Raw genomic sequence first — 27,385 nt, forward strand, 5'->3', positions numbered from 1 at the left:
CATCAGGCATACCTTGAATTTCAGCTTAATATATTTACTAAGTGAACAAACCTACATAATGTTCTTCAACTACACTCAACATCCACCTTGGTATTGCTGTTAATTCAGTTTCTTCTACAAAGAGATTCTGAATCAGCTATTGTGTTTAAACACTGTTGCTTCCAATAATTTTAGCATGCCTTTGACATGCCAGATCCAGCTTCAGAAATTTTCATTAACCCTCTGAAATAAGATAATATACAAAACTTATCTGATTTTTGTTCCCAATTATTCAAATCTTCAAAATGATTTTCCTTTCTAAGACAGTAATGATTTTCTACAAATTATTGGTGTGTGATTAGTTTTCCGCGTTTGAGAGATGGGGCAAACTGATGGAATACGTGGCAAACACGGAGATAAATTGCTGGCTGGAGTACGGTCCTAAGTGTTACACAGTTCAGTTTCAAAGTAAGGCATGCAAACATTACTCACAATGAAGACCGAATGGTGTAAGAATGAAGGATATAGACTTTGTTTGGAGTCATTATGCATTAGCATAATTCCCAAATTCTTATTTACAAAACTGTGATTTCAGACAAGTTTCTGGAGTTGATACTTAAAACCACTAACCTCATGAACATACAAAGCTGGTAAATTCTTATCAACTGTTTTATAGAGAGTGTCAAAAGACTAGAAATTACTTTGATGATGAATTATATGTGAAATCTGTGGTAATATTGAAACGATTGGCAATGCGCAGTCACCTCAATTATAGTGATCATTCCCAATCTCCAGGTAGTAATAGGAAGCAGTTTCTAAAGGGTGTGTTTTAGAACATGATTTTACTATAAGGTGTTGAAAAGTATGAAAAATGGGAGAGAAAAGTAGAGTTGTATGCATGTTATTTTGAAGCACACCGTGAACTCCAACAACACTGAAATTTCATTCTGTAGAACAGACTTGGTTTATTTCACTGCTGTTCTTTTAGAGAAAGTCTTTATTTAAGCCTTATGCTGTTTGGTGTTCTGAAAGTTGGTGTGCAACTTAGAAAACGCCCCTAGTTTTCAACAGTGTGTGCTCTTTACTGAGGTAGCTGACTTTTTCAGATTTACCTATTTTGTGTATGTAAGTGTGTGGCCTGCTTGTCTCTCTGTGTGGCCTGTGTGCATACCTGGTGCTTGTGGAGGTTAGAAGAGGGTGCCAGGTGCCTGGAACTGGAGATACGAACATCTGTGAGCAACCATTTGGGCGCTGGGAATCGATCTAAGAACAAGTGCTTTTACCTGCTGATCTGTCTCTCCAGTCCCTCGTACCCCAAAGCTTCTATTCTGAATCAGGAATTATATAAATAAGAATGTTAACTGGAAACCTTATTACAAGTGTGCGTCATCATAATTTGCTTAGCATTTTTCTGGGTAGAGAAGGAATTCGGGACCAAGGACATAGTACACTTGGTAGAGCGCTCATCTAGCAGGCATGAAGCCTCGGTTTGATCCCCAGCTCTGCTAAGCCCGTGTGGTGGCACACGCCTGTCACGCTGGTGAAGGTAGGACAATCAAACATTTGAGATCACCCTTGGCTGCACAGCAATCTTAGGCCAGCCTAGAATAAAAGGGATCTTGTCAGACAAACACAGAACACGAAGTAAAGCATAGTGGAAGCATTTCTCATATAAAAGGGATATCTGTATCTGTATGGCACAATAATTAATGAAAGCAGAGGCTGTGCATTTGAAAGCAAGCAGGGGGGGTATAAGAGAGACTTTGGGGGAAGGACAGGGAAGGGGAAATGTGATCATATTCTAATCTCAAAAGATAAGAGAACTAATTTTAAAAAGGTTTATAAGATTGTAAATTACAGAGTATAAAGTGCCTTTAATTTTATCTTCCAGAGACAATATGTTGTTTTCTTCCAGTACTTAATTTTGAGAGAATAAAATTGAAATATACTTCATAGAAGGATGTATCTTTTCACTTAACATTGTATATTGAATACTTCCCTTCAAATACTATATTTAGGATATTTGATTTTAACCATTGGAGCTTTTTAATATACTTTCATTTATTGGAATAGATTGGATGAATAAGCCTCTAGTTAAAGATTATCTGAAATTGGGTGTCTTTTATGTTAATGTTTCTTTGAGGGAGTGAGACTCCAAAACGTGACCTGTGATGCCCAGTGGACAACTTGTGGAACACTGGCAATTACAGTAATGATTGGTATAGCAGTTCCTGTGCACTCCATGGTGTGAACTAAAGGTCACATGTCTCGGCTGTTTCCTCTTAGAAGGACACAAGTTCTTGGACTTTTGTTCACTCTGATTCAGTGTGACTTCATCCTAGCTCACTGTATCCGCAGAATTCTGAGACACACTGTTTTTGAGGTGGGTGCTACTTCTCAACCCTGGATACTTTTTATAGAGTATAAAACTGAGTATTGGTCTGTAACAGATCTAACTGTCCTGTGTGAAGAGACTTCAGTCCCGCTAGCCTTTGTTGAATGTCTCCTCTGGCCACTTCCTCCCAAGTGTTGCTTTTGATTATTCAAGAAATTCCGACCATCAGAACATTCCCAGACCCGTATTAGACAAGTCTGATGGCGCTGGTCTTTGAGAGCTTCTGTACTTGTGTGTGTACATCTCTGCACATATACAGCAGAATACATAACCATTAAGAGTCCAAGTATTATTTTTCTCATGTCAGTGCTAGAGCCTGCAGCCTCTCCCTCCCTCCCTCCCTCCCTCCCTCCCTCCTTCCTTCCCTCCCTCCCTCCCTCCCTCCCTCCCTCCCTCCTTCCTTCCCTCCCTCCCTCCCTCCCTCCCTCCCTCCCTCCCTCCTTCCTTCCCTCCCTCCCTCCCTCCCTCCCTCCCTCCCTCCCTCCCTCCCTCCCCATCCCCTGCCCACATATAATAAAACATGTGCCTGAAAACTTTGGAAAAGCACTAACTCTGAAAATTGTTAACTCTGACACAAACTGCTTATGGAAGCTACAGACCTGGGTGAACGTTAAGTCAAAAATTTGAAATTGAAAGCAAGCAGCAGCTGCAGCTTTGGAGAAGTTTATTAGCTCCGACTCCATCTTCTTAAACACATTCTTTTTTTTTAAATTGATTTTTATTGAGCTCTACGTTTTTATCTGCTCCCCTCCCCGCCTCGTCCCTCCCATTCAACCCTTTCCCGAGGACTCCATGCTCCCAGTTTACTCAGGAGATCTTGTCTTTTTCTATTTTCCATGTAGATTAGATCTATGTGTGTCTCTCTTAGGGTCCTCATTGTTGTCTAGGTTCTCTGGGATTGTGATTTGTACCTTTAGTCACTCTATACTTTTGTACTTATACAAAGTCAAGAAATCTGACTTATTAATTAACGCATTTGTGTATGTATGTGTACATGTGTGCATTTATACATCTGTGCATGTATGTGTGTGTGGAGACCAGAGCTTGAAGTCAGATGCCATCCTCTATGATTCCAATCTTATGTATTGAGTCAAGGTATGTCATGTGAATCAGGAACTCACACAAATTTGGCTCTGAGGAGCCCCTCTCTGCCTTCTCCACGCTGGCATTACAGGGAGGCATAGAGATGGTGCTGGGGATCCACCCTTGTTCTACAAGCTGTTTACCTCTGAGTCATCTTCAACACTGCACCCCATTTTATTTTTAAATAACTCTTATCATTTCAAAATGAGCTCACATGCCTTCAATAGAGCAATTTAGTTATATGACCAGTTATAAAGAAATACGTACATGCATTTTTCTTATCCTTAGGAAGACCATTTAATTTTAGTTTATAAGTCTATAAGGAACTGTGAGCTGAAGTGCTTGGAGAATGGCCACTATATTACAAATATTTCCATGTTCGTGATCAAACATGTCATAAAGTAGTCTAGAAAGCATAACTGAGTTATGGGAAAGAAACTCATTCAGAGAATGAAATTGAAGTGTTTACTTCATATCCAAACTCCTCTCTGAAGCTTAAAAACTTTTTTAAAGTATAAAAAAGCCATGGTACATAAAAATATATACACACGGATATATTCATAGAGCTGTGGTCAGGAATGGTCAGCTGTGTCCATAATGTGGTAGCTTTCCTGAGCCTGCAGTTTGCCCTGGGCTGTGAGGGGCTCCAGCTATGCACCTTGTCCCTTAGCTGTCCTGCCTCTCTGCAACAGCGACTTCAGGGATATATTTGGTATTTGGCCTCCATGCTGAGAGTATTTACTTATCTTTATCTCTTGAATACTAAAGAAAGCTGTATCCTGTCCTTGAATCTCTTTAAATGCCTTTCCAAAATTTGACTTTGATTTGAAAGTGGTTGTATTTTTCTCGAGTTGACAGTGCTCTCTCCCACGACCGGATTTATTAGGAGATATACATTTAAAATAACGTTCTGTGACCTTTAAAAAAGTGGGACACGAGCCAGCGTTTTACTGACGCAAAGCCCTCGTGGGACCGGGCTTTATGCGAGTGATGTAAGCTTAGCTAAGTGATGTAGGACTCGTGAGTTCCAAAGCCTGACTGGACACTTTTCCTGTCGCCGCTTTTACGAGCCTGAGCTCATGCTCGCTGCTCCTCGTGTGGGGGCGGGTGTGGGGGCGGGCGACGAGAAGTGTGCTGGGTTACATGCTGTTGCTGCTTTTACTACGCCAGTTCTGAAATTTCATGAGGTAGCCTTTCTGAGATGAAAGCATAGAGAAAATTCATAAAACCTGACTCTGGAGGCAGCGATCATTTTGTGAGAACTCAAGTAGAAACGCTGAGTGCCCAATGAAGCTTGGTGCTATGACTGACTTTTCTCTGCTCAGCTGAGCTGCATAGTCTGGATTCTGACCTTTTATATCTATGTGATTTTATTGGCATTAAAGACAGGCTAATACTGGATGCCTGTAAGATAGAAACCTGTGAAACGATCCTGGGACGTGGTGGTTGAAGAGCCATGTTTATCCATCAGTTAAACTCTTGAGAAAAACCCTGAGTTTTCTCACTAGGTTGCAATGATCTGACTCAGAAGAGTAAAATGATGTCTCGCTTATCTCCTTGCTTATCAAGAGTGAAGTTTGGTGTCTGAAAATCAGGGTCAGTATGCTTTGGAGACCAACTCTGATCATAAATAAAAAGCATTTTAAAGAGAGGCTCTGGGACCTGGTGTAGTGGAATGAGAAGTGCAGGCTCAGGATGTACAAGACCAAGTGATCAGCACAAAGGAGATTTATTTGCCCAAGAGGAATAAGCGGAGGGAATAAGACAAAGACAGGAGACAGAGGATGAGGGAGAAAAGGAAGCTAACAAGGGAGGAGTATTTATCCTAGAGGGATGAAGGGCTGCCTCTGGATAGAGAGGAGGCAGAGGTGGCACGTAGTAAAATGGCGGGTTTATAATGGCACAGTGGGCACCTTACAAGGTACATGGAAAACCCTGTGTTAGGATGAGGTGTTCAATTTTAACTGGACATGTTAATTAGTTGAGTCAAAGAGGGCTTTTGATTGCTGTACTTTGGTAATCAGCCTCAGGAGAAGGGATTTATTGGCTAAAGGGAGTAGACCTTGCTGTCTGGCTCTAGGAATGTATAGTCATGGTTGTTAACCAGGCAGAGGGAATCAGGGAGAAGGGCAAGGCCTGCCAGAGAGCCACGCTCACCATGCCTGAGGTGGCCAGAGTGCCTGCATTTAGCTCACATATAGAGTGCTTTCCTCACATTTATATGTCTCAGGGTGTGATCCCCAGGACAGCATAAAATAAGAAAACAAAATCCCGCAAAGAAAGGCTCTGGTTCAGATCCAGTGAGTGGCTCTCCTGAAACCTTATTACCTTTTCTTAGGCGGTGAACTCTTTCTATCTGTCTGCCTGACCTCCTCAAGAAAACTCAATGATTGCAAGCACATTTTGTCTCTTCAATGATGTATTTCCAACACCTACAACAGTCCCTGGCACGCAGTAGACAATAAAACCTGGCTGGAGGCAATTTTATTTGCACAAATAGAGGAATGGGTACCATGGGTATCCTGGGCTGGAGGCCAGAGATACTGTTAAACATTTTGTAGAATATAGGACAGTTCCCCAAAATGTCATCTGACTGGACCGCTCGTGTTGAAGTTAAAAAGTCCTGGTTGAAGGGATTTGTTAGTTTTTATTTCTGTTTTCCAAACTTTCATCCTAGACATTAATAAATCTATTTATTATGAACTGTATAATTGTTGAATACATTCCAGAGCTCAAAAGAATAACCAGTGATGATGCTAAAATTCTCGTGTCTCAGCCTTATGCCTAAATATTCTCAGATATAGACATAAAACTTGATTTTTCTGCTGTTCCTACCACTACATCAATTTCCTCTGGGTTCATGTTTGCATGATATGCTTGTTTTCATTACTTTCAATCTTTCTGTGGTCCTACAGCTGTAGAGATTCATTTTAAGGCAAGCAATGTAAAAGCCTCTGTCTTTAAGCAGTAGCATTTAGTTCATCTTGATGTATTGCTGAATTAATTTGGGCTTAATCAGCATCTTCTTCTGGATTTCTACTTCTTCTGCGCTCCTTTCCCAATTTCTTCCTTTCCTTTTAAAAATCTGGAGATTTTTATAATTCCATTTAGCAATTTTAATAATAAAGTTTTATAAAATTTTACTGTTATAACTGACTACACATTAAAAATTCCCTTGCTTTATGTTAATTTACACTTCTGGGGAGTGAAAGGATCGCAAGTTTGTTTTCCCACCCTCGTTTCAGAATGTTCTATTGGGAATGCTAACTGCGTCTTTACCTCCCAGGCTGTCCTCCTTTGTTATACATGGAGGTGGGATGCCTTCAGATCGAACCTTTACATCAGCCTTACATGACTACCCTTTCTTCCCCATCTCTGATCTTAGAGAAAAATCCTGTTTACCTCCGGCTCAAAACACCTCCATGTCTTTCCTTGGCAATGAGTTTACAGTGTCCCAGCTTTCACGTCAATCCTACATTTATTCTTGAGGAATAATTTTTACTGTGTGCAGGATCCAAATTAGCACGCTGGCTTGGCCTGTGCTTCACTTTCCCTCCGGGGTTTCCTAGCTTTCACTGCTATGCCCAGAGGCTGCTTGCCTGGCCCAGGCTCAGAGCACCGGCAAGTTGCTTCTCCTCAGGAGCAAAGCTCATCTCTTTTTCTTTTCCTGTCAACTTCTAAGATTTTTCTCATAGTTTTATTATTCATTTCAATTCTGTTGTTTCTATATGTTTATTTCATTTTGTTCTCCCTGCCTGGGATTTATTAGGCTGCTTAAATGCATGGATGAATTTTGTGCTAGTGAGATTGTATCAACTTGATATAAGCATCAGTTGATGAATTGCCTCCATCATATTGATCCATTGGCATGTCCATGGGGGCATTTTCTTGATTGATACAGGAGGGCCCCAAACACTGTAGGCAGTGCTGTTCCTGGACAAGCGGCTCGGGGCTGCGTGAGAAAGCAAACTGAGTGTGCCATGGAGAGTGAGCCTGTAAACGGCGCACCATTTCTAGGTCTTATGGCGCCTACTGTGGCTTCTTTTGATGACGGACTATAGCCTGCTGGCCAAATGATCTCTTTCCTATGCCAGTTCCTTTTGGTCATGGCATGTATCAAAGCAATAGAAAACCAACTAGGAAATGATGTTTTTCATTATTCTGAAAAGTTTGTAGTCCTTTTCTCTTTTCTCCAACTATAATTTACTTTCATATATTTAACAACTTTTCATTGTCTCTACTTTGGATCTTATCCCTCCTCTGTTTCATTCTTTTCCTCTTTGTGTTTCATTCTATACTATCCTCATTTTTATAATTCTGTAATTTACTTTTTAGCTATATTTAAATATTTTTAAATGTTTATTTGCTTCCCCCCCCAACTTATTCAATAGGCAATTTCTTGTTGGTTCTTTTTCAAATGTACTGTGCTATTTACATTTTAAATGGGCTTTCCTTGTTAAACATGGTAATTGCAGCAACTTTAACATCTAAGCCTTATAAATGCAATAATGGAAGAGAAGATTTGGGGTACATATTTGCTACATTTGGCTTCTCTGTTGTTAGTGCAGGTTCATTCATCCCTGTCAGTCATGGCTAGCCACAAAAGTGATATTCTATTATAGAGCTATAGTAATGAAACAGCTTGGTATTGGAAAAAAAGACAGACAGGTAGACCAATTGATTCAAATGGAAGATCTATAATAGAGCTTGAAGTCTGGCATGGTTCAGATGTTCCTTTATCGTACAAGGTTGTTTTGGCTATCTTGTGTTTTTCATTTCTCCATATGAAATTTAGTATTGTTCTTTTGAGGTCTGTGAAGAGTTGTGCTGGGATTTTGATGGATATTGCATTGACTCTGTAGATTGCTTTTGGTAAGGTTGCCGTCTTCACTATGCTAATCCTACCTATTCATGTGCATGGGAGATCTTTCCATTTTCTGATATCTTCTCAATTTTGTTCTTCAAAGACCTAAAGTTCTCATTGTACAGGTCTTTCACTTGTTTGATTAGAGTTCTCCAAGATACTTTATGTTGTTTTGGGCTATTATAAAGGGTGATGTTTCTCCGATTCTTTTCTCAGCCCATTTGTCATCTGTATAAAAGAGGCTACTGATTTTTTTGAGTTAATCTTGTATCCTGCCACATTACTGAAGGTGTTTATCAGTTGTAGGAGGTCCCTGGTAGAGCTTTTGGTATCACTTATGTATATTATCATATCATCAGCAAACAGCAAAGGTTTGACTTCTTCCTTTCCCATTTATATCTTCTTGATCTCCCTTTGGTGTCTTATTGCTCTAGCTAGGACCCCAAGAACTATATTGACTAGATATGGAGAGAGTGGACAGCTTTGTCTTCTTCCTGATTATAATGGAATCGCTCTGAGTTTCTCTCCATTTAGTTTGATGTTGGCTATTGGTTTACTCTATATTGCCTTTATCATGTTTAGGTATTTTCCTTGTATCCCTGATCTTTCCAAGACCTTTATCATGAAGAGGTGATGGATTTTGTCGAATGCTTTTTCAGCATCTAATGAGATGATCATGTGATTTTTTTTCTTTCAGTATGTTTCTATGGTGGATTACATTGATAGATTTTCATATGTTGAATCATCTCTGCATCTCTGGGATAAGGCCTGCTTGATCATGTTGGACGATGTTTTTGATGGGTTCTTGAATTCAGTTTGCCAGTATTTTATTGAGTATTTTTTGTATCGATTTTCATGAGTGAAACTGATCTGCAATTCTCTTTCTTAGTTGTGTCTTTGTGTGGTTTGGGTGTCAGGGTAACTGTAGTGTCATAAAAAGAGCTTGGCGGTGTTCCTTCTGCTTCTGTTGTGTGGAGCAATTTGAGGAGTGTCGGTGTTAGCTATCCTTTGAAACTCTAGTAGAATTTTGTGCCGAAACCATCTGGTCCTGGGCTTTTTTTTTTTTTTTTTGGTTGGGTGACTTTTGATGACTGTTTCTATTTTCTTATGGGTTATTGATTTATTTAATTTGTTTATCTGGTTTTGTTTTAATTTTAGTATGTGAAGCTTATCCAGAAAATTGACCATTTTCTTTAAATTTTCCAATTTTATAGAGTACACATTTTTGAAGTATGACCTGATGGTTGTCTGAATTTCCTCAGTGTGTTGTTACATCTTTCTTTTCCTTTCTTATTTTGTTAATTTGGGTACACTCTCTCTGCCATTTAGTTAGTTTGGATAAAGGTTTGTCAATCTTGTTGATTTTCTCAAAGTTCTAGCTCTCTGCCTCATTGATTCTTTGTATTGTTTTCTTTGTTTCTGTTTTATTGATTTCAGACCTCAATTTGATTCTTTTCCCGCTGTCTACTCCTTCTGGGTGAGATTGCATCTTTTTGTTCTACCTTTTTAAGGTGTTCTGTTAATTTGCTAGTGTGGGATTTTTTCAGCTTCTTTATGTAGACATTTAATGCTATGAACTTTCCTCCTAACACTACTTACTTTGTGTTCCATATGTTTCGGTATGTTGCTCAGTCATTTTCATAGAATTTTAGGAAGCCTTTCATTTCTTTCTTTATTTCTTCTTTGACTCATTGGCAATTCAGTTGAGTATTGTTCAATTTCCATGTGTTTGTAAGATTTCTGAAATTATTGTTGCTGTTGAATTCTAACTTCAAGCTATGGTGACTCAAAAAAACCACATGGGGTTATTTCAATTTTTGTATTTGTTGAGGTTTGCCTTGTTACTGATTATGTGGTCAGTTGTTTAGATGGGTCTATGAGGTGCTGAGAAAAAAGTATATTTTGTGTTTTGGTGGAATGTTCTATAGATGTCTGTTAAGTCCCTGTGGGTCATAACATCTATTTGTTCCCTTATTTCTCTGTTAAGTTTCTGTCTGGCAGACCTGTTCAGTGGTGTGAGTGGGGTGTTGACGTTTCTTAGTATTAGCATGCGGGACTTAATGTGTGATTTAAGCTTTAGTAATGTTTCTTTTACAAATGTGAGTTCCCTTGTATTTGGGACATAGATGTTCAGCATTGAGATTTCCTTTTGATGAATTTTTCCTATTACAAATATGAAATATCCTTCTTTATTTCTTTTGATTGATTTTACTTTGAAGTCTACTTTGTTAGATATTAGGATAGCTACACCAGCCTGTTTCTTAGGTCCATTTGATCAGATTTTTTTTCCCCAATCTTTTACTCTGAGGTAATGTCTGTCTTTTAGGTTGAAGTGTGTTTCTTTTATGAAGCAGAAGTATGGTTTCTGTTTTTGTTTTGATTCCAAACTGTTAGCCTGTGTTTTTTTTTATAGGTGAATTGAGTACATTTATATTAGAGAATACTAATGCAATTGCTTCTCTATTCATTAACCAATAAAAGTAACACATATACAGAAGGACTTCCCACATCAGTCACATGGTGTAACCCTGTGCATACCTAGGTGAGCATCTGCACTTAGAAGTTAGGAGGAGGTGAGAGAAATTTGGCTTCAGGAGAGTGAGAAAAGCTTGGTGAGTTTAGTATACGTTTAATGATATAATTGGCTAAGGGTGTAATTAATTTATTTATTTTTATTTGGAAAGGTCTCATGTATCCCATGCTAGTCTTGAATTAATTGTAGAGCTGAGTTTGACCTTTAACTCTTTCTTCTTTTTTCGGACTGCTGGATTAAAGGCATCTGCATGTAGATGGCACAGCTCCCTTGACTTTTTACAATGATAGAAGAAAAAAAAATACAATAAGATAATTGTGCCCTAAGGAGATTCACAAAATATTACATAGTTATACATGAAAGCTCAAAGCAGATTCCTCAAAAACATGTTGTGCTGGATGAGACAGAAATACACGGACTTGTGAATAGTGTTTATCTCCAAAGAACATCTATAGTGCTCCTTTCGAGCATATCAGATCACATGCCACACGTCTCTGCTCGAAGGCCTCCAGTGCTATTAAGTCACACTCAGAATATGCGTTTTACTCTCCAAGATATTTAAAAGTCAAAACAAACAAACAAACAAACCACAGATGGGCACTTTAATGACACTTTCCTGTTGGGTGATTGACAGCAGTGGATTGTCTGGATAGCAGACAAATGGGAGTATCAGCAAGGGGTACCCTCCTTTACAGCTCCCATGAAGACATCCTGTATTGAGACCCTTAGTCTCTGGCTGTAACTCATGTTACAGCTCCTGTCTGGAGGACTGAGCCTACTGGCCGTGGAGACTTGTTCTTTTGGGATTCTTCTTCCAACCAGGACCTGTAGATTCTCTTCTCTGGCTCCCTTTAGCCTTTGTCAGTTCTCTGTGAACGTTTCTCTTCTCTTCTCTTCTTGTCTCTCCTCTCCTCTCCTCTCCTCTCCTCTCCTCTCCTCTCCTCTCCTCTCCTCTCCTCTCCTCTCCTCTCCTCTCCTCCCTTCCCCTCCCCTCTTCCTTCCTCTCCCCTCCCCTCCCCTCCCTTCCCCTCCCCTGCCCTCCCCTCCTCTTCTCTCCTCTCCTCTCCTTTTCTTTCTCCTTCCCGCTCTGGCTACTCTCAGCTGCCCAGCTTCTTCTTCAACTTTCACAGTTTAGTGACAGCTGCTGGGGACTGGCTGTTTTGGATATGCTCAGGAGTTGCAGTATTAGTTGGGATATCTGATGTAGCTTAGGAGCTTTGACTCTGGCAGACTGCTGAGAACCTCTGTGCTGGGCTTGCCTGGAATCCCTGAGGCCAAAGTCCTGGCTGCTGGACAGGTTTGCCAACTATTAAGCAGCAGTGCCTTAGATCAACAGCTGGGACTCAGAAAGCAAATGTGAGCAGGACTGCCAGGCCATTGGGAAGCCCAGTGCTAGATATCCTAAACTGGATTCCACTGTTTATGCCAAGCTTGTCCACAGCATTTTCAGCAGTCAAGCACTCACAAGGCCAATGTTTTTTGTTTATTTGTTTGTTTGTTTTTGTTTTGTGTGTGTGTATAGCGGGTATTGAGGGTAAAGATCACCAGCCTGCCACTGGGTAGTTATTTTTGCTACCATTATTTACTGTCTCTGTTGCTTCTCCCTTCCTATTACCAGCTCAGACCTGGATTGTGAAAGTGAGCCAGGAAAACCCTTGAAGCTGGATGCTGCAACACGAGAAGGGAAGCAGCACGGGACAGTCTCCCAGGCAACTAAGAGCAGAACTTACTTTATCTAGACCTGGTGTTTGGACCAGGCAGGTGTTCATTTTAGACCAATTACAGCCACTTATTTCGCTTTGTCATAGCTTTGCTCTTTTAGCTGCAATCATGGTCATTAATACATGTTTTGGACCAATCATGGTCTTGTTTCTTAGCATCAGTCGTCACTGTAGTCTCCTGACCAGGTGAAGGGCCAGCCTTCTGGTTAAGATGGAACTCATTAACCAAGACTTGTGCTAACAAAGCACCTTGCACAAACCGTCCCAGAGGCTATGCTTTCAGGAGTCAAGGCACGCAACTGCATTCGTTGTGTAGGTGTCTCTAGGCGGCTATGAAGTGTTTGAGATGGTTGCTACTGGCATCGTAGCAATCCAGCTGACTCTTAGACTGGTGGTATCTTCCTTAAGGTAACGGCTACTGGCATCATAGCAATCCAGCTGACTCTTAGACTGACAGTATCTTTCTCAAGGTAGCTTGAGCAGCAAGAGAGTGTTTAGTAGTTGCTAATTAAGAAGGCAAAAAGCCCCACCTCTAACCTCTTCTCTAATTTATAGGAAATTGAACAACCTAAAGAATGTACACAAGGATTTATCATTTACAAATAGCATTTAAAAATATCATTTACAATTTTAGCAATGCTCTATCAATGCTTACTTTTGTCCAGTGTTGAGAGACAGGTGAATTTCCTAGTTTGTCTCATATATTTTGCTTCTGGTTTCAGACACCATTTTTCTCCATGTGATTCTTATTTTCTCTTTTTGACTTTTTCCAGACCAAGCTGGCCTCGAACTCACAGAAATCCACCTGCCTCTGCCTCCTGAGTGCTGGGACTAAAGAGGTGCATCACCACTGCCCGACTTCTCCTTGTAATTCTTAATTTGATAAACATTCTCCAGAGATAAAGTTTATAGATGTCTGTATATCTATCTGTTTGCTATCTATCTGTCTATTCAGATTTATTAGAAGGCTCATTTGATAGTAGAAGTTGAGAAGTCCCTTTCCTTGCCACCCAGAAGCTGGAGAGGCCCAGGAAAACCATTGTTTCAGTTGGGCCCACAAGACCTAAGAAATAGTGCAGTCATTTTGCTGGAGTTTGAGCCAGGTGTATAAAAAGACCAATGTACAAGATCAAACAGGCAGAATAGGTCTTTTCTTCTTACCTGTTTTGCTCTATTTTGCCTCCAGGGGATTACATGATGCACATCTACCCTGGCTTTGGTTGGCGCAGTCTGCTCCACCTAGTTCTCCAGCTCAAGGGCCAGGTCTACCAAGAAACACCTTCACAGCCCTCGTAATTTAATATGCAAATGTTGTCCCCATCCTGAAATAATGCTTAGACAAACACTTAAGTACCTCACAGCTCAATCAAATCATCCTAGAAAATTAGCCATCATACTAAATAATGTTAAGTATATTTTCAATTTATATTGTTCTCTTAACGTATTTATGTGTGTTTATTTGTGGTTAACTACAAGGTCATTTTATTAAATGATCGCCAGGTCTGGGGAGAGGCGTCATCAGGTCTGAAATACTTTTTTTACACATATAATATTCTTTACTCAAGATTGAACTTTCTAATGCCATAGATGACAGTTGTGCATGACTAGTATGTGTATCATGTGTATATAATATATGAGTACTACATGTATATGTACCATTTGAAGATGGGTTTATACGATATGCATATTTATGTACTATATGAACACCAGCTCATTCAAGAGTTATTAAATAGGTCGGCATTAGCAAGTTTTGAGAAAACTATTTTGGTATTCTATTAAATTATTTGCATCAAAGTTGGTATATTAAAGTCTGACCCCCCATTATTTTTCTCTTCCATTGTGCTTGCTTCTTAGAGATGATCTCAGATACTTTATTGACTTTTTAATGTTATTTGACACAAGTATGGCAGGAACCAACTATCCTTATCGAGATACAGTTAGTAAAAGTCGTCTCCAGACAATTACCGAAGTTATTTAAACTTACCTTTTTAAATCCATCTTAATTTAATAAGCAAGCATAGCTCTTGATGCCAAGGCTATTAGAATCATGTGGAGACATATTAGTCATGTTTACAGAACATTGCTTGGTCCAATACATAAGTTATCAAGAATCCGACTGTACTATTTAAGTTTTCTTCACAAAATCAGAGAATAAAGGAATGAGGAGAAATTAAAGTGAGAATGAAATGGTGTGTAGTTTCTAGCAGACAAGTCACAGGTTAAAATTCTCTGTTGCTTTCTCTTTGAATTCCCACTTGTTTGCAAACATTGTAGGCTTTGCCATCTTCTAGCATGAAAGATTTTTCTGCTTCTCATCCCCCTTTATTGTTCCCTGAATTCATGGTAGTTCTGTGATAGAACAACACAGTGATGGAATACGGTGGATGGAAGAGTGAGATGGGTTGAAAAGAGCTCAGGACGAGGGTCCTATGTTATTTCTGTCTGCAAGCTGAAGCACGGCCCCTCCTTTGCCCAGATCTCCAGGTTGAACCCCAGTTCCTCCCTCTGAGTTTTGATTATTCATGCATCATTATGACGACGCCCCCAGAAGATGCAGTTGCTTAAATCAGCACATGTGGATGATTTCACACGAGGTCTGCTGCTTGCACAGTTGAAAGGAGTCAGCTGTGTGTTCTGTTGCTCATGAGCTGGAATCAAGTCATCTGGGACTGCAGCTGTCTCGAGGCTTGCCTGGGGCTGGAGGATCTGTTTCCAAGATGGCGCCTTCAAAAGGCTTTTGGCACAAAACCTAGGTTTGTTACTATGTGTACTGCCTAAATGGCCTCGATTCACGGCAGTTGGCTTCCTTCAGAGTAGGTGATCTAAGAACGAGAAGACTAGGAGGAATTGCAATGGTTTAATCTCTGAAGTTGTATACATTGTTGGTGCTATATTGTATTCATTAGAAGCAAGTTATGGTGCCCAGTACATTGTCAAGAGAGGACAATTAGAACCTCTTAGATTAGAATCTCTCAAAGCAGGAACAGAAAAGATTTGAGATACTGAATACATTCTCCACCGTGCACTGACAGCACAGAGTGTGTTCTTTCAAGCTTTGTGAGCTTTATAGACTGACAGAGCAACTTCAAAAAAGGTGTGGGAAGTAAGGCAAAGGATAACAGTAAGAGGTGGGGGATGAGTGAAGTTTAGAAGCAGGAGTTTAGTATAAGGTGGGAGCATCCACAGCCTGCAGATGTTTAGTGCTGATGTTTGTAGTAATCGGCGAGACCAGAGAGTTTGAGATTGGAGGATGAGATTGGAAAAATGATGAAGGGAAGAAAAGGAAAAGAGAAAAATTAAATGATATTTTTAAAGATCTTTGCGTAAAAAGCAGGAGGACAAGAAAAGGAAAGAAAGAAAAATATTTCGAGGATCATCCTTGAAACCAATTGGCTGCCATATTATGAATGCAATGAACTCATTAGGAAGTGGGAAAAGGAAGCATTTTCAAAATCTTGGTAGCATAATATGGGAATATGATTATTATGATGCCTTTTTAAATAGTGGCTCAAGTGTGGAATAGAATGAGTTAAGAAATTTATGATTAAACAGCCAGAGAAAAACAACTGCTAGGTTTTTAACATGAACTATACAGAAAAAATAGTTTGTGGAGATAAAGTATATCACTAAAAAGTAATTACTGATCAAGTTATGTACAGAAGAAGCTTTTAAAAAGTAGAATATGAATATTTAATACCAAAGAAGACAGCATTGAAATGGTATCTCTCTCCCTCTCATACTACTGAAGTTCCCTTTCTAAAATAAATTCAGAGAGACATTTCACCAAGCCAGTGAGTGGAGCCTCATGTAAAATTAGCTGGGGTAGTCACGAAGGGAAATTAAAATACGCAAATAGCCTGTGAGAGGCTGAATATAGACTTTAATGAGAGTTTGTGGAGGCTTTGAATGAAAGTCTTGCTTTAATCTCGAGTTTTAACTTAGAGGTAAAGAATATTGATGGCTTTTCATAAAGCACAAGGCAAACAAACAGCCCCCAGCCCCAAAAGCCAAAACCAAAATCAAACAAAACAAAACATGAAACTTGAAGTTTACAGGGGAAGTCTTTTTTTTTTGTTTGTTTGCTTTTTTTGTTTTTTGAGACAGGGTTTCCCTGTAGCTTTGGAGCCTGTTCTAGAACTAGCTCTTGTAGACCAGGCTGGCCTTAATCTCACAGAGATCTGCCTGCCTCTGCCCCCGAGTGCTGGGATTAAAGGTGTGCACTACCATCACCTGGCTACAGGGAAAGTTTTATTTATTTATTTTCTCATACCAACAGGTCAATTTTTGGTCTACTTTCCAACATGAAAGTGAAGAAGTGAGTCTTTCTTTTGATTATAAAAATTATACATTGAAAAATTTGGAAAACGTAGGAAAATGTAACATTATGTCAGGAACGATGGGGCTGAGAACATTTCTCAGAGTTAAGGTGCTTGCTTATCATGTGTGTGGCCCCGAGTTCAGTCCCCAGTTAATACAAACACCAAACAACTACAAAGCCACACTGTCATAATTAATATTTTAGCATATTTATTATGAGATATCTTTGAAATAGACCCTTTAAAAATAATTTTGCATACTGTTCCCCTTATTGAATATTATAGCATGACATTCTTGTGATGTTTTGTGAACATTATTAAACTGATTGGCTTGAATTTTGAATGAGTTCTAAAGAGTATTGATATTTACTATAACTATCTATTGCCTTTTAGCATAATACATGCTGAAATTTTTAATAGTTACAATGTTTGCTCACTGCCTTCTATGCTTATTTATTCTATGGTAGGAGGAGGGCCCGCTTGTTCATCCCAGCTGCCCAGCTAGCTTAGCCCTGAAATAACCACACAGAAACTGTATTAATTAAATCACTGCTTGGCCCATTAGCTCTAGGTTCTTATTAGCTAACTCTTATATTAATTTAACCCATTTGTATTAATCTGTGTATCGCCACATGGCAGTAACTTCCTGAGTAAAATTTCCAGTCTGTCTCCGGTGGCTTCATGGTGTCTCTCTGACTCTGTTTTTCTCCTCCCAGAATTCAGTTCTGTCTTCCCCACCTGCCTAAGTTCTGTCCTATCAACAGGCCAAGGAAGTTTCTTTATTCATTAATGAAAGCAACACATAGACACAAGGACCTCCTATACCATTCTATCGCAAAAATGTTGTAAGCACTTTGCATAGATTATATTATCTAGCAACCACACTTACCATACAGGTAGCCTACTATCATTGCTGTTTTATTTATCCATTGAGAAACAGCACAAGGCCTCCTAGGTACTAAGTATGGAACTGGAAGTCAAACAAGACAACCGACTCCCAAGTCTACCTTCTTTATTTCACACATCTTACATTGTATGTCAAGCCAAGAAGAAAAGTGGTAAAGAAGCCTGCCAGAGTCTCTGCTCCCTGTGAGCTATAGTGTGGCAATGGAACAGATACTAAACAACCAATGCCGTGAGTTCATGTACTGAAGCCAGTGTATCCACAGTCGATGACACAGATCTGTCAGTCGCAGTCTAGACAGGTTGAGTAAGGCTTCCTAGAAGCGGTGACACAAACTGAGATTTGAAGATTGGTGGAAAGGAAAGCTATGTTCTAAGGAGAGGAAACACTAGCAAGGCCCTTGGGTGGGAGGGCCAGGTATCCTCTGGCACTAAATGAAATTCCATGTCCTGTTATGCCCAGATGGGATGAAGCTGTGGCAAAGTCTTCAGGGTATCCTGGATATTTTTATTTTTACTTCAAGGACAACAGGACTCTCAAAGGGTTTCAAACAAGAGGAGATGTAATAGATTTATACTTCATAAAATTTCTTTCCTCTTCTGTATGGCAGATACACTAGATGCAGTCAGGAGGCATATGGGGTGGATTTTTTGAAGACTCCACAGAATCCAGAAAACAATGATAGCTTGTTGTAATGTGGTCCAGCAGGGCTAGAGAGACCTGCCACACTCCGTACCTGTGTAATAGGCGAAGTTGGAAATGGTGATTGTATTATTTACTTTTCTATTGCTGTGACAAAATGCCATGATCAAAGCAACTTATAGAAGAAAGAGTTTATCTAGGTGTTCCAGTTTGGGAGTGGTAAGAGTCCATCACCATCACGATAGGAGAGCATGGCAGTTGGCAGGCAGACCTGCAGTCAGGGCACCGGAACAGCAGCCGGCAGCTCACATCTCAGTCCATAAACAGAGCCTACTTGAAATGTTTTTTGCAACCTTAAAGTCCACCCCCAGCGACATAGTTCCTCCAGCAAGGCCACATCTCTTTACCAACTGGTTATCAAATATTGAGATGCCAGAGACTTATAGGGCATCTCACTTAAACTACCACAGTGATATAACTCACGGTGTGAGATTCCTATGAGTTGAGACAGAAAGTCTCCTAAGATCGACACTAAAAAGGCCCTGTTTTCTCTCTGGACGGATGAGTTGATGCGTACTAATGCAGTGACCTTTCATTTGTGTTTTAATAAATGAAGCTTGCCTGAGGATCAGAAAAGTAAAACAGCCACACTGGCCAGCCTCACAGGAGTAATGACACACACCTTTAATCCCAGGAGCCACACTACTTTGCCTTAGAAACCAGGCGATAGTGGTGCCCACTCTTAATCCCAGCCCTGGAGAGGATTATAGAACGGGAGGAGTCAGCTCTCAGTCTTGGTTTCATTCTGAGGTTTCCTGGAGGCAGGATCATCATTTTTGGATTGAGGTAGAGGTAAGAGTCAGCAGCTGGCTGCTTTGCTTTTCTGGTGTTCAGGTTGAGCCCCAATTTCTGTCTCTGAGTTTTTATTAATCGTGCTTCAACCTAGTGGGATGTTTGAGTGCACGGTTGGTTGTAAGATGCAGAGCCATAGTTATATCTACAGGACAGTCCTAGGTGTGGATGAAATTACTCTGGGTGAAGATCAAGTAGAAAGAGGGTGTGATTCTGGGGAGAACTAGGTCATAGTTGGGAAAAGAACCCTGAGTAATGAAAGTCAGTGTTGGCTCCCGCAAGCTTTCCAGAGACCACTAAGGGCACCTGGAAGATGGTGGTGATGAATTTTTGGACAATCTGCGCGCTCTGAGGTATAGCTCTGCAAAAAACTCCTGCTCAGTTGTGTGCAGGGACAGGGGAGGCTGCAGCCTGGATGATCCAGGCTTAGGTTTTTGAGGCAGATGAAGTGAAAGGAGAAGACGATTTGGATACACAATGTAAGCGGCCATACTATTGTTCATGTGGAAGATGCTCTTTTCAATCCGAGATGTACATCTTACTCATAAACATCTGTTCTCATTCCCTGTGTTGCTTTTGGGTGACCTCCCAGAAGAGCTGTTCTCTCACAGGAAGAACTTTCAGGCTTTTCCCTGACACTTAATTTTTTCAAAGCTGTTTCCCTAATCTTTTTTTCAGTATGGCAGTGGATGCTCTAAACTTTATTCATTGCATTTTGACAGGAAAGAGAACGCACACTTTCAGATCTTATGATGCAAACTCTTTCAGCTGCTCTATCTCTTGAGTCATTTTCCTTGGTTAAGGTCCATAGGAGAAGATGCTCTTGTTCTTTGCCAGATTAGTTTGAACTTGCTTGGTTTCCCCACTTGAGGACAAAAAGAGACTTCCTCTTTCCAAGCACTAAGACCTCTTTCCATATATTCTTATCTTGAAGGAGTGGATAACTTTGGGGCCAAAGTGTCACAAAAAGGGGGAAACACTTAGGAAAAAACCAATCTTAGCACAGTGGAGGGAGAGGGGGATACAGAAGGAGTAAAAGCAAAGCCCAGAACACGAGGGCTGAGGGTACACACAATGACAACCAGAAAGCCATAAGTGATTTCTAGTGACATGGTTCGCTGCCAGACAGTTCTGAGGAAGGAGGGGTGGTCTGAATGCCTTTGTGAGCACATTGATAGTTGAGAGAGGAAGCAGAGCTATTAGTTCTCAGGTAGTTCAAGGGCAAAAGTGGGGTCTGCAGTAGGGTCCGTGATGGGGCCTGGGCAGTGATGCAAGCAAGGCCTTCAATAGCAATTATTGCTTCAGTGATATTGAGAGAGATTGCTGAAAACACCATGGGGGTGCCTGAGATTTCACATGGACTCAGAGACAAAATTGATAAACTGTATTAAATTACTGTGTACTCTTCAAGGTTCAGAATATTGAAGCCCAGGGAGAAACTGGGCTTAGGCACTTTGAACAACATCTCTGTTGGCCTGAAGAAAGTCTCCTCCCTGCCCTCTGTGTGCAGATGCAGATACTTCCTTTCTGCCAGGCTTGGCTCTTAGCCTCCTCCCTTTGTTCCCTCTCAGGATCCTCCCTTGTGGCATATCTTTGACAGATATGAAAAATTAAGACTTCATATTACTCTCTGCCTTTTTCCCCTTCTACTACTTATGGAAGTTATGAGAGAGGGGTTTTCAGTAGAGACTCTTGGTGATTCCTTATGCATAAATGATGCCATCAGCTATATCACCCCTCAGTTTTGATTATATATATCAGGTGTATCATTCTGTGTTTAATTTCCCATTAGCTGCTAAATCTTACTCATTCTTTAAGAAAGACTTGTTCCTTGGGTCTAATTTTTGGATGTCATAGTTCCTGTATTTATAATTTTGTCCTTCTCTAACCTGAGTCTATTTAGAAGTCCTAGTTCTTATACAAGGTAGCCCCAGGAGCTTTGAGATGGTCTGAAGAGCACATAGTAATTAAGATTGCTGCACTCTCTCTTTGCTGAGCTCCCAGTGACGTCAGGCCAGTCCGAAGTGACAGCAGGACTTGGGGACAGAGGCAGTGCTGCTGCAGCACGGCGCTTTGTGGGAGTCCTTGTGTCCGTTTACCAACTCTGGGGAAGGACTGCAGATCCTGAAGCCTGGATAAAGCTGTCTTTCTTTGCTATTCGTTTACATATCAGTTGTTTACTGAGTATCAGTAATCAGTTACCACCTAATCAATAATTACCGTGTATTTGACACTGACTTTAGAGCCTGCAGTAGGCTGTTATTTAAGACATCATTCTTAAAGGCAACAAAGCTTGGGAGAGTTTTCTATAGTGGCTGTCCCTGCTCTTTATAGGACTGACTTATGCACAAGGCAAGGGCATGGAGTGAAGGCTGGGGACACACAGATATGTTTTAGACAGGTGGTCCACATTCAAGTTAGAACATGCGACTGGAGAGTCATAGCAAATAAGACAGAGCTGGTGGGAAATGTCTAAAAGCCTCAGTGTGAGGAGTGCTCACCAGGTTACCTTGGGGGAAGAAGGCTGAAGAGAGCCAAAAATTACATGTTAGGACTTTTGGATATATTTAGAATAAAAGGGAATCATTAACATACCAACCAGGGTTGTATTGTAATTATATTTTAATTTTAAAAACTTGTTTAGTTTCAAAAACTTGTACTAATTCCAGATTGCTATTCTAATAATCTACCCAAGAGGAAACATCCTTCAAGGCTGAGGTGGGGAGTGTCTGAGGTCAGGGAAGTCAACAAAAAGTAGCCTTGAGTTCTTCATTTAAAAATTGTATATATGTTATATAAGCTTTACTGTAAATTTGTAAATCTAATAACATAATGCCCCCAAATATGTCTTAAGTCAATCATTGTTTTATTTGACTGAATTGAATCAGTCGTGGCAGGAGTATTTATGCTTTCGAACCAGCAGGCACCATTATCATTGCTCTCTCCCCTTAGTTACCCCTACTCTGACTCAGCATTGCCCCCTCCTCCCTCCTCTCTCCCCTTAGTTCTCCCAGTTCTCACTCAGCTCTGCCCCCTCTTCCCTCCTCTCTCTTTGTTGACTTTGTATTTCCTAACAGACCCCTGAAGGATGCTTTTGTTTTCCTGCTTTTTTTCCACTAAGAATTTAGTCTCAGAGAAGTAACCCCTCTCATGATTTCAGCTGTATCACAAGTTTTATAGGTTCCGCAGAGGCACACGAAGCAGAATATGAAGACAGTGGTATTCCTTATTTGCTGTTTAGCTGGCAGATTATAGTAGGATTTGGATTTTCATCACAGGTTAAATATCCCTGTGAACTGTCCATTTTCCCCCTGATCCACGCTGTTTATTTTATTTTGGTTAGTCTCAGGATTGCCCGCACTAGGCAATCCTGTACTACTGAGGCACAGCCACAGCCGTTTAGTTTCATTTTTCGTGTTCACAATAGTTTAAAATGAGATTTTGAGGTTTCTTTGCTTCTCTCATCTTTGTTAAGCATGAATTGATTTTCAGACAATCATTGATATTTTCAGTATGTCATGTTTTAGAATTGTTTTCGTCATGCTTGGTTTTTCTAACACAGATTTAGAAATGTTTCCAGAATTTGACTTTAGTAAACCTTCTTCTTCTGTTGACTCTTTCTATGACCCTAAACAGGCTTCCTTAGCTATTCAGTATGGGAGATATGAGCAGTGTCTTCTTAGATCATGGCTATTCATGCCACCAGTAAAACTTGTAATGCTCCTAACAAGTAGAATATCTACTATTCTTAAAATACTAGTGTGGTATGTACATCCTAAACTGTAATCAGCCTTTAGAAGTAAAGTCTGTTGATTTGTTTGCAGTAAAGATCTTTTCTTTTCCCAGTTTCAGAATCTAAAGCTGAGGGAGTTCTACTGTGAGGGAAACCCACTCTTCCTGAAGCGGCCAATCACTGCCACACAGCCTAAAGACATCTGGACTCTACGGGTGACTCATAAGCATGAACCTTCGCACTAAACCCATGGTTTAAGACGTAAAGCATTCTTGACAATTCAGCAAATATGTAACACTGGTCCATTAAGAATGTGGATTCTTCATGCCATTTTTGACTTGCTCATAGGATTCATTGCAATCTGTCTGATTTTCAGACTGACTTGACACAGAGAAATGAATGTTTTTCATTGTATGAAAAGAAAAGAGGAATTTACTTTACTTTAGCCTTCTAAGCATCTTTTTGCTGCTAGTGGGCTCTTTTTTCCTTCTGTTTTGTTTTTACTTGTGCATGGATATGATGCAAGGAACTCTCAGAGTTTGGTGAAACTAGTTAATGATATCAAAAGAAGTACTAGGGAAACATACTGAAGGACGCCTTTACTGCCAGGCAAAATAAAACCCACAGGTTTCCCCAGAGTTGAATATGATTCTCTATTTTGATTTACCAGACTCATTTGGATCTAAGGCTGAACATATAAGAACATAGATAGATTTAGTTATAATGTTTTTAAAATTGTTTTCTTATCATGAAAGCAATATAGATTCATGAATAGGAAAAGGCCAATGACGGTGAAAAAAATGCAGAAATCTAATTAGTGAGGCATCACTATTCTCCACTCTGACTCTCTTGTACATTTAGAATATATTTTAAATTTAAGATGAATTAATACGTTATATGCTACTTAGAGATTCGGATTGTTACTCCAATTATTGTGAATGTCTTTTTAATCAGATTAAACACATTAAGGTGTCTTTTTAGATGAATATATGCTATTTTGTTACATCATAACATTTTAACTGTTTTCTCATTGTTAGATGTTTAGATCATTAATCCTCACCCACTATTTTCTTTACAAATGGGGCTAAACCAATCATAGTCACAGTAAATTGCTTTCATGCCCATGGTATCTCAGTGAATAGAACTGTAGGGGATAAGAACTGCTTTCTTTGGAGGTCAACTCTTTTCAAATTTTCTACTGGAGATTGTTCCATAAGCGGCATTATTTTCTGCTCATGTATGGAAAACTTAAATTGATCAATCATTTAAAACTGTCGTATCTCATTTAAGCCCCAATAACTTGTTATTTTTTCCCCTGCATCAAGCATACCAGAGTAATAATTCTAGCTACTACTTATTTTAAGGTTTCTATGGACAGGTACTGTGCTTCTGAACACAGTAGCTGTTTGATTACCATCAAGAGGTAGGTGTCTCTATTGTACCGCCTTTCATAGATAGAGAAACTACGACCCAAAAGGGCTAACTTGTTCACAGTCGCAGAGTTTATGCTGGGGCTTGGGTGTTGATGCCAACTTCTCCAGTTGACCTCCAGACCCCACCATACAGGGTTGGTAACAGCTGGAGTGCAGAAAGGTAAGCAGATTGTCTTGGGCTCGAGCACATGAGATTCTTGATTGTGGAGGAGGCTGGAAGAATATTTAATCTGATGTGGTATCTTAAGAGGAATAGAACATTTTCTTCTTATAATTTTTAAATTGTAAGGTCCAAGAGTTCAGAGTTACTTTAATGTTATATTCATAATGAATGTATACATGGTTGGATATATAGAATATATTATACAGTAGAAATAATTAGTTTTCCTTATATAAATGATTTAGGCAATTTTGAAAGTACTGATAGGAATTTTTCTCAGAATGGTGGCTCAAGCTGACAGTATGTTTGGACTCAAAGGCATTTCTAGTAGACATTTGGTTAACATTAGCAATTAAATTTCAGTGGTTCATAGGGCTTTCAAACTGTATCTGCCTTAGTAGAGAATTTCTAAAAGATACACTTGGTTATTTAGGTCTGTAATCCTAGCCACATGGAAGGCTAAGGGCAGAAGCATCACAAGTTCAAGGTCTGAGGTACCAAATCATTTCTAAGCAAGCTTGAATGACTTAGTGAGACTATGTTATTAATTAAACAGTATTAAAACAGAATTAAAAGTAAAGTGCGAGTTAGGGATGTACTTTAGCTGGCAGTATCAACAAAGTACCAACAAGGTGAGAAACCTTCCTCACCTCAGAAATTCGCTAACTAGAATCCGATCCTGGTAATTTAGTGCATCGGCAGATGCAGGCTCAATGCTTTGCTACTATTAGCTCTGTCATCTCTATCATAGTGCTAGAAAAGCTCTCATTTTGCACGTGAGATATTTGGGACCAGGTGAATTAAGAATTTGTCTAAATAAGACCAAACAGCTAATGTGTTATTGAGCCATTGTGTGAAACTCTGCACGTAACAGAGCCAGAGCCCTTGCTTAGGATGCTGTATCCTGCCTCCTGTGTTCTCAGTAGCAGCCTATTCCACAGTTATTTCCAATCTACCCTTCCTTCCAAGGATTTGTACTTCTTTTTATATTTTATAATTTTTATACTTACATGTATATAATTTGTGGTTATATAAATTATGATTCAAATGACCATATGTAAGAAAATTTCTACACATGAATATACTTTCAATTTATAGTGGATTAGAAATAGGAATACCACATGACCTACATAAAATATTCTAACAAAATAGCATACAAGTGATTCAAAACAAATAACTTATTTATTTATAAAAGATTTCTTAGATTTAAAATAACACTGGAATGATCTCATAATTTGTTGAAATAGTTTCAGAAAGTTCACACAATGTTTCTGTAAGAGGTGTCCTAAAAGATACTGTTAGCCAGGTGGTGGTGGCACATGCTTTTAATCTTACTACTTGGGAGGCAGAGGCAGGTGGATCTCTGAGTTTGAGGCCAGTCTGATCTACAGAACAAATTCCAGGATGGCCAGGGCTACACAGAGAAACTCTGTCTCAGAAGAAAAGAAAACAAACAAAAAAAAGAAAAAAAGATAGTATTGGTTACATCAACAATTATCTTGTTTTGTGCATATTTACATTTCCAAGAAAAAAAATTAAATTTTAATGACGTACGTTATTCTTCCAAAGTAATATTTTGGCTTCGAAGAGAATATAAATAATGACTGATATATTAGCTGTCAAGTGATATATTGAATCAACAATCATAGGTCCAGAAATCATAAATGTTAAAAGTAATCTGAATGAATTATAGGTCTGTATGTTCAAGAAAATTCTTCCGTTTCTGTTTGGAAAGTGGACCCTTGTCTATGTGTTTTCTGCATACTAAGACTATCACCCAATTTATTTAATTAGCTACTATATACCTCTAAAATAAGCATTTCGTTTTGAATCACCAACTATGTTCTGTGAAAGCAGTCAGAGAAAAGGTGACGCTAAATATCTGATGGTTGGCATCACGATAGTGCTTTCAGACTTCTTCCTTCTGCTGAGTAGGGCCATTCTCCCACCCTCACCCCCCCCCAGCTCAGAAGGCTGTCTGGTGAAGGATGAGTCACACAAGGAGCATGTGCCCAAGGTGCTTTGCTGTGCGTTGATTGGCTGTTGACTGAGAAGCATGGGCACAGCAAGGAGCAGGCCCACACCAATCCATGGAAATTCCTTAAAAATTTTAAAGACTTAAAGTAACATGAATTAGGGAGAGATTTTTATGTACATAATCAAATGTACTTAAATGACTGTCAGAGCCTGATATGGACTATTAGAAAACCTTCATTTTGGGCAGGAAAATAAGTCCCGTGTCAACTGTCCCCATCTATGCTTTAACTTTCAGTCATTGTTTGTGTAGGATGGACTTCATGCTATATAAACATACATGGCTTCATAAACATAAAGCATTGTCTATGCCACGCTGGCAATACTGGGTGTCAGTGCTTTGGGGGAGCTAGGCAAATGCTTGTTTTCTTTACTGGGTCAGTGAAGATTAAATCGTATCACCATATTCTGTGTTTTACATTAAGATGATGAAGCTGATGGTACTGGTGAAAGGCAACTTCTTTTCCTTTGCTTTTGCATTATTTATTATTTTGTTGGGCAAAGTCTTAATGAATATGACTAAGTTTAATGCAGATTGAACGTAGGGATTGGCTCACAGATGCTAATGCTCCTTAAGGGATGCAGAGCTGACTGGGCTGTGAACTTATATCTCAGTGAATATGACTCAGTCTTTCTGAGTCCAGTTTGCATATGTGTGTAGTCCCTGTTTATCATAATTAAAGGCACAAACCTGAGCAAAATGACATCAATTTTATTAAATAGATCATGTAAATTT

The 27,385-nt window shown here is 39.6% G+C and overlaps 1 protein-coding gene across 1 annotated transcript in view; it reads left to right on the plus strand.

Annotated features, from left to right (window-relative positions):
• Positions 1 to 27,385, plus strand: part of Lrrc69 (leucine rich repeat containing 69) — a 72,762-nt gene that overhangs the window by 23,252 nt on the left and 22,125 nt on the right. The window contains exon 6 of the mRNA XM_048420518.3: positions 23,136 to 23,237. Within this exon, the coding sequence (XP_048276475.3) occupies positions 23,136 to 23,237 (102 nt within the window). The remainder of the gene's footprint in view (positions 1 to 23,135; positions 23,238 to 27,385) is intronic.

This window comes from Myodes glareolus, chromosome 16 (assembly GCF_982192425.1).
Source record: "Myodes glareolus chromosome 16, mMyoGla1.1, whole genome shotgun sequence".
NCBI classification, from domain to species: domain Eukaryota; kingdom Metazoa; phylum Chordata; class Mammalia; order Rodentia; family Cricetidae; genus Myodes; species Myodes glareolus.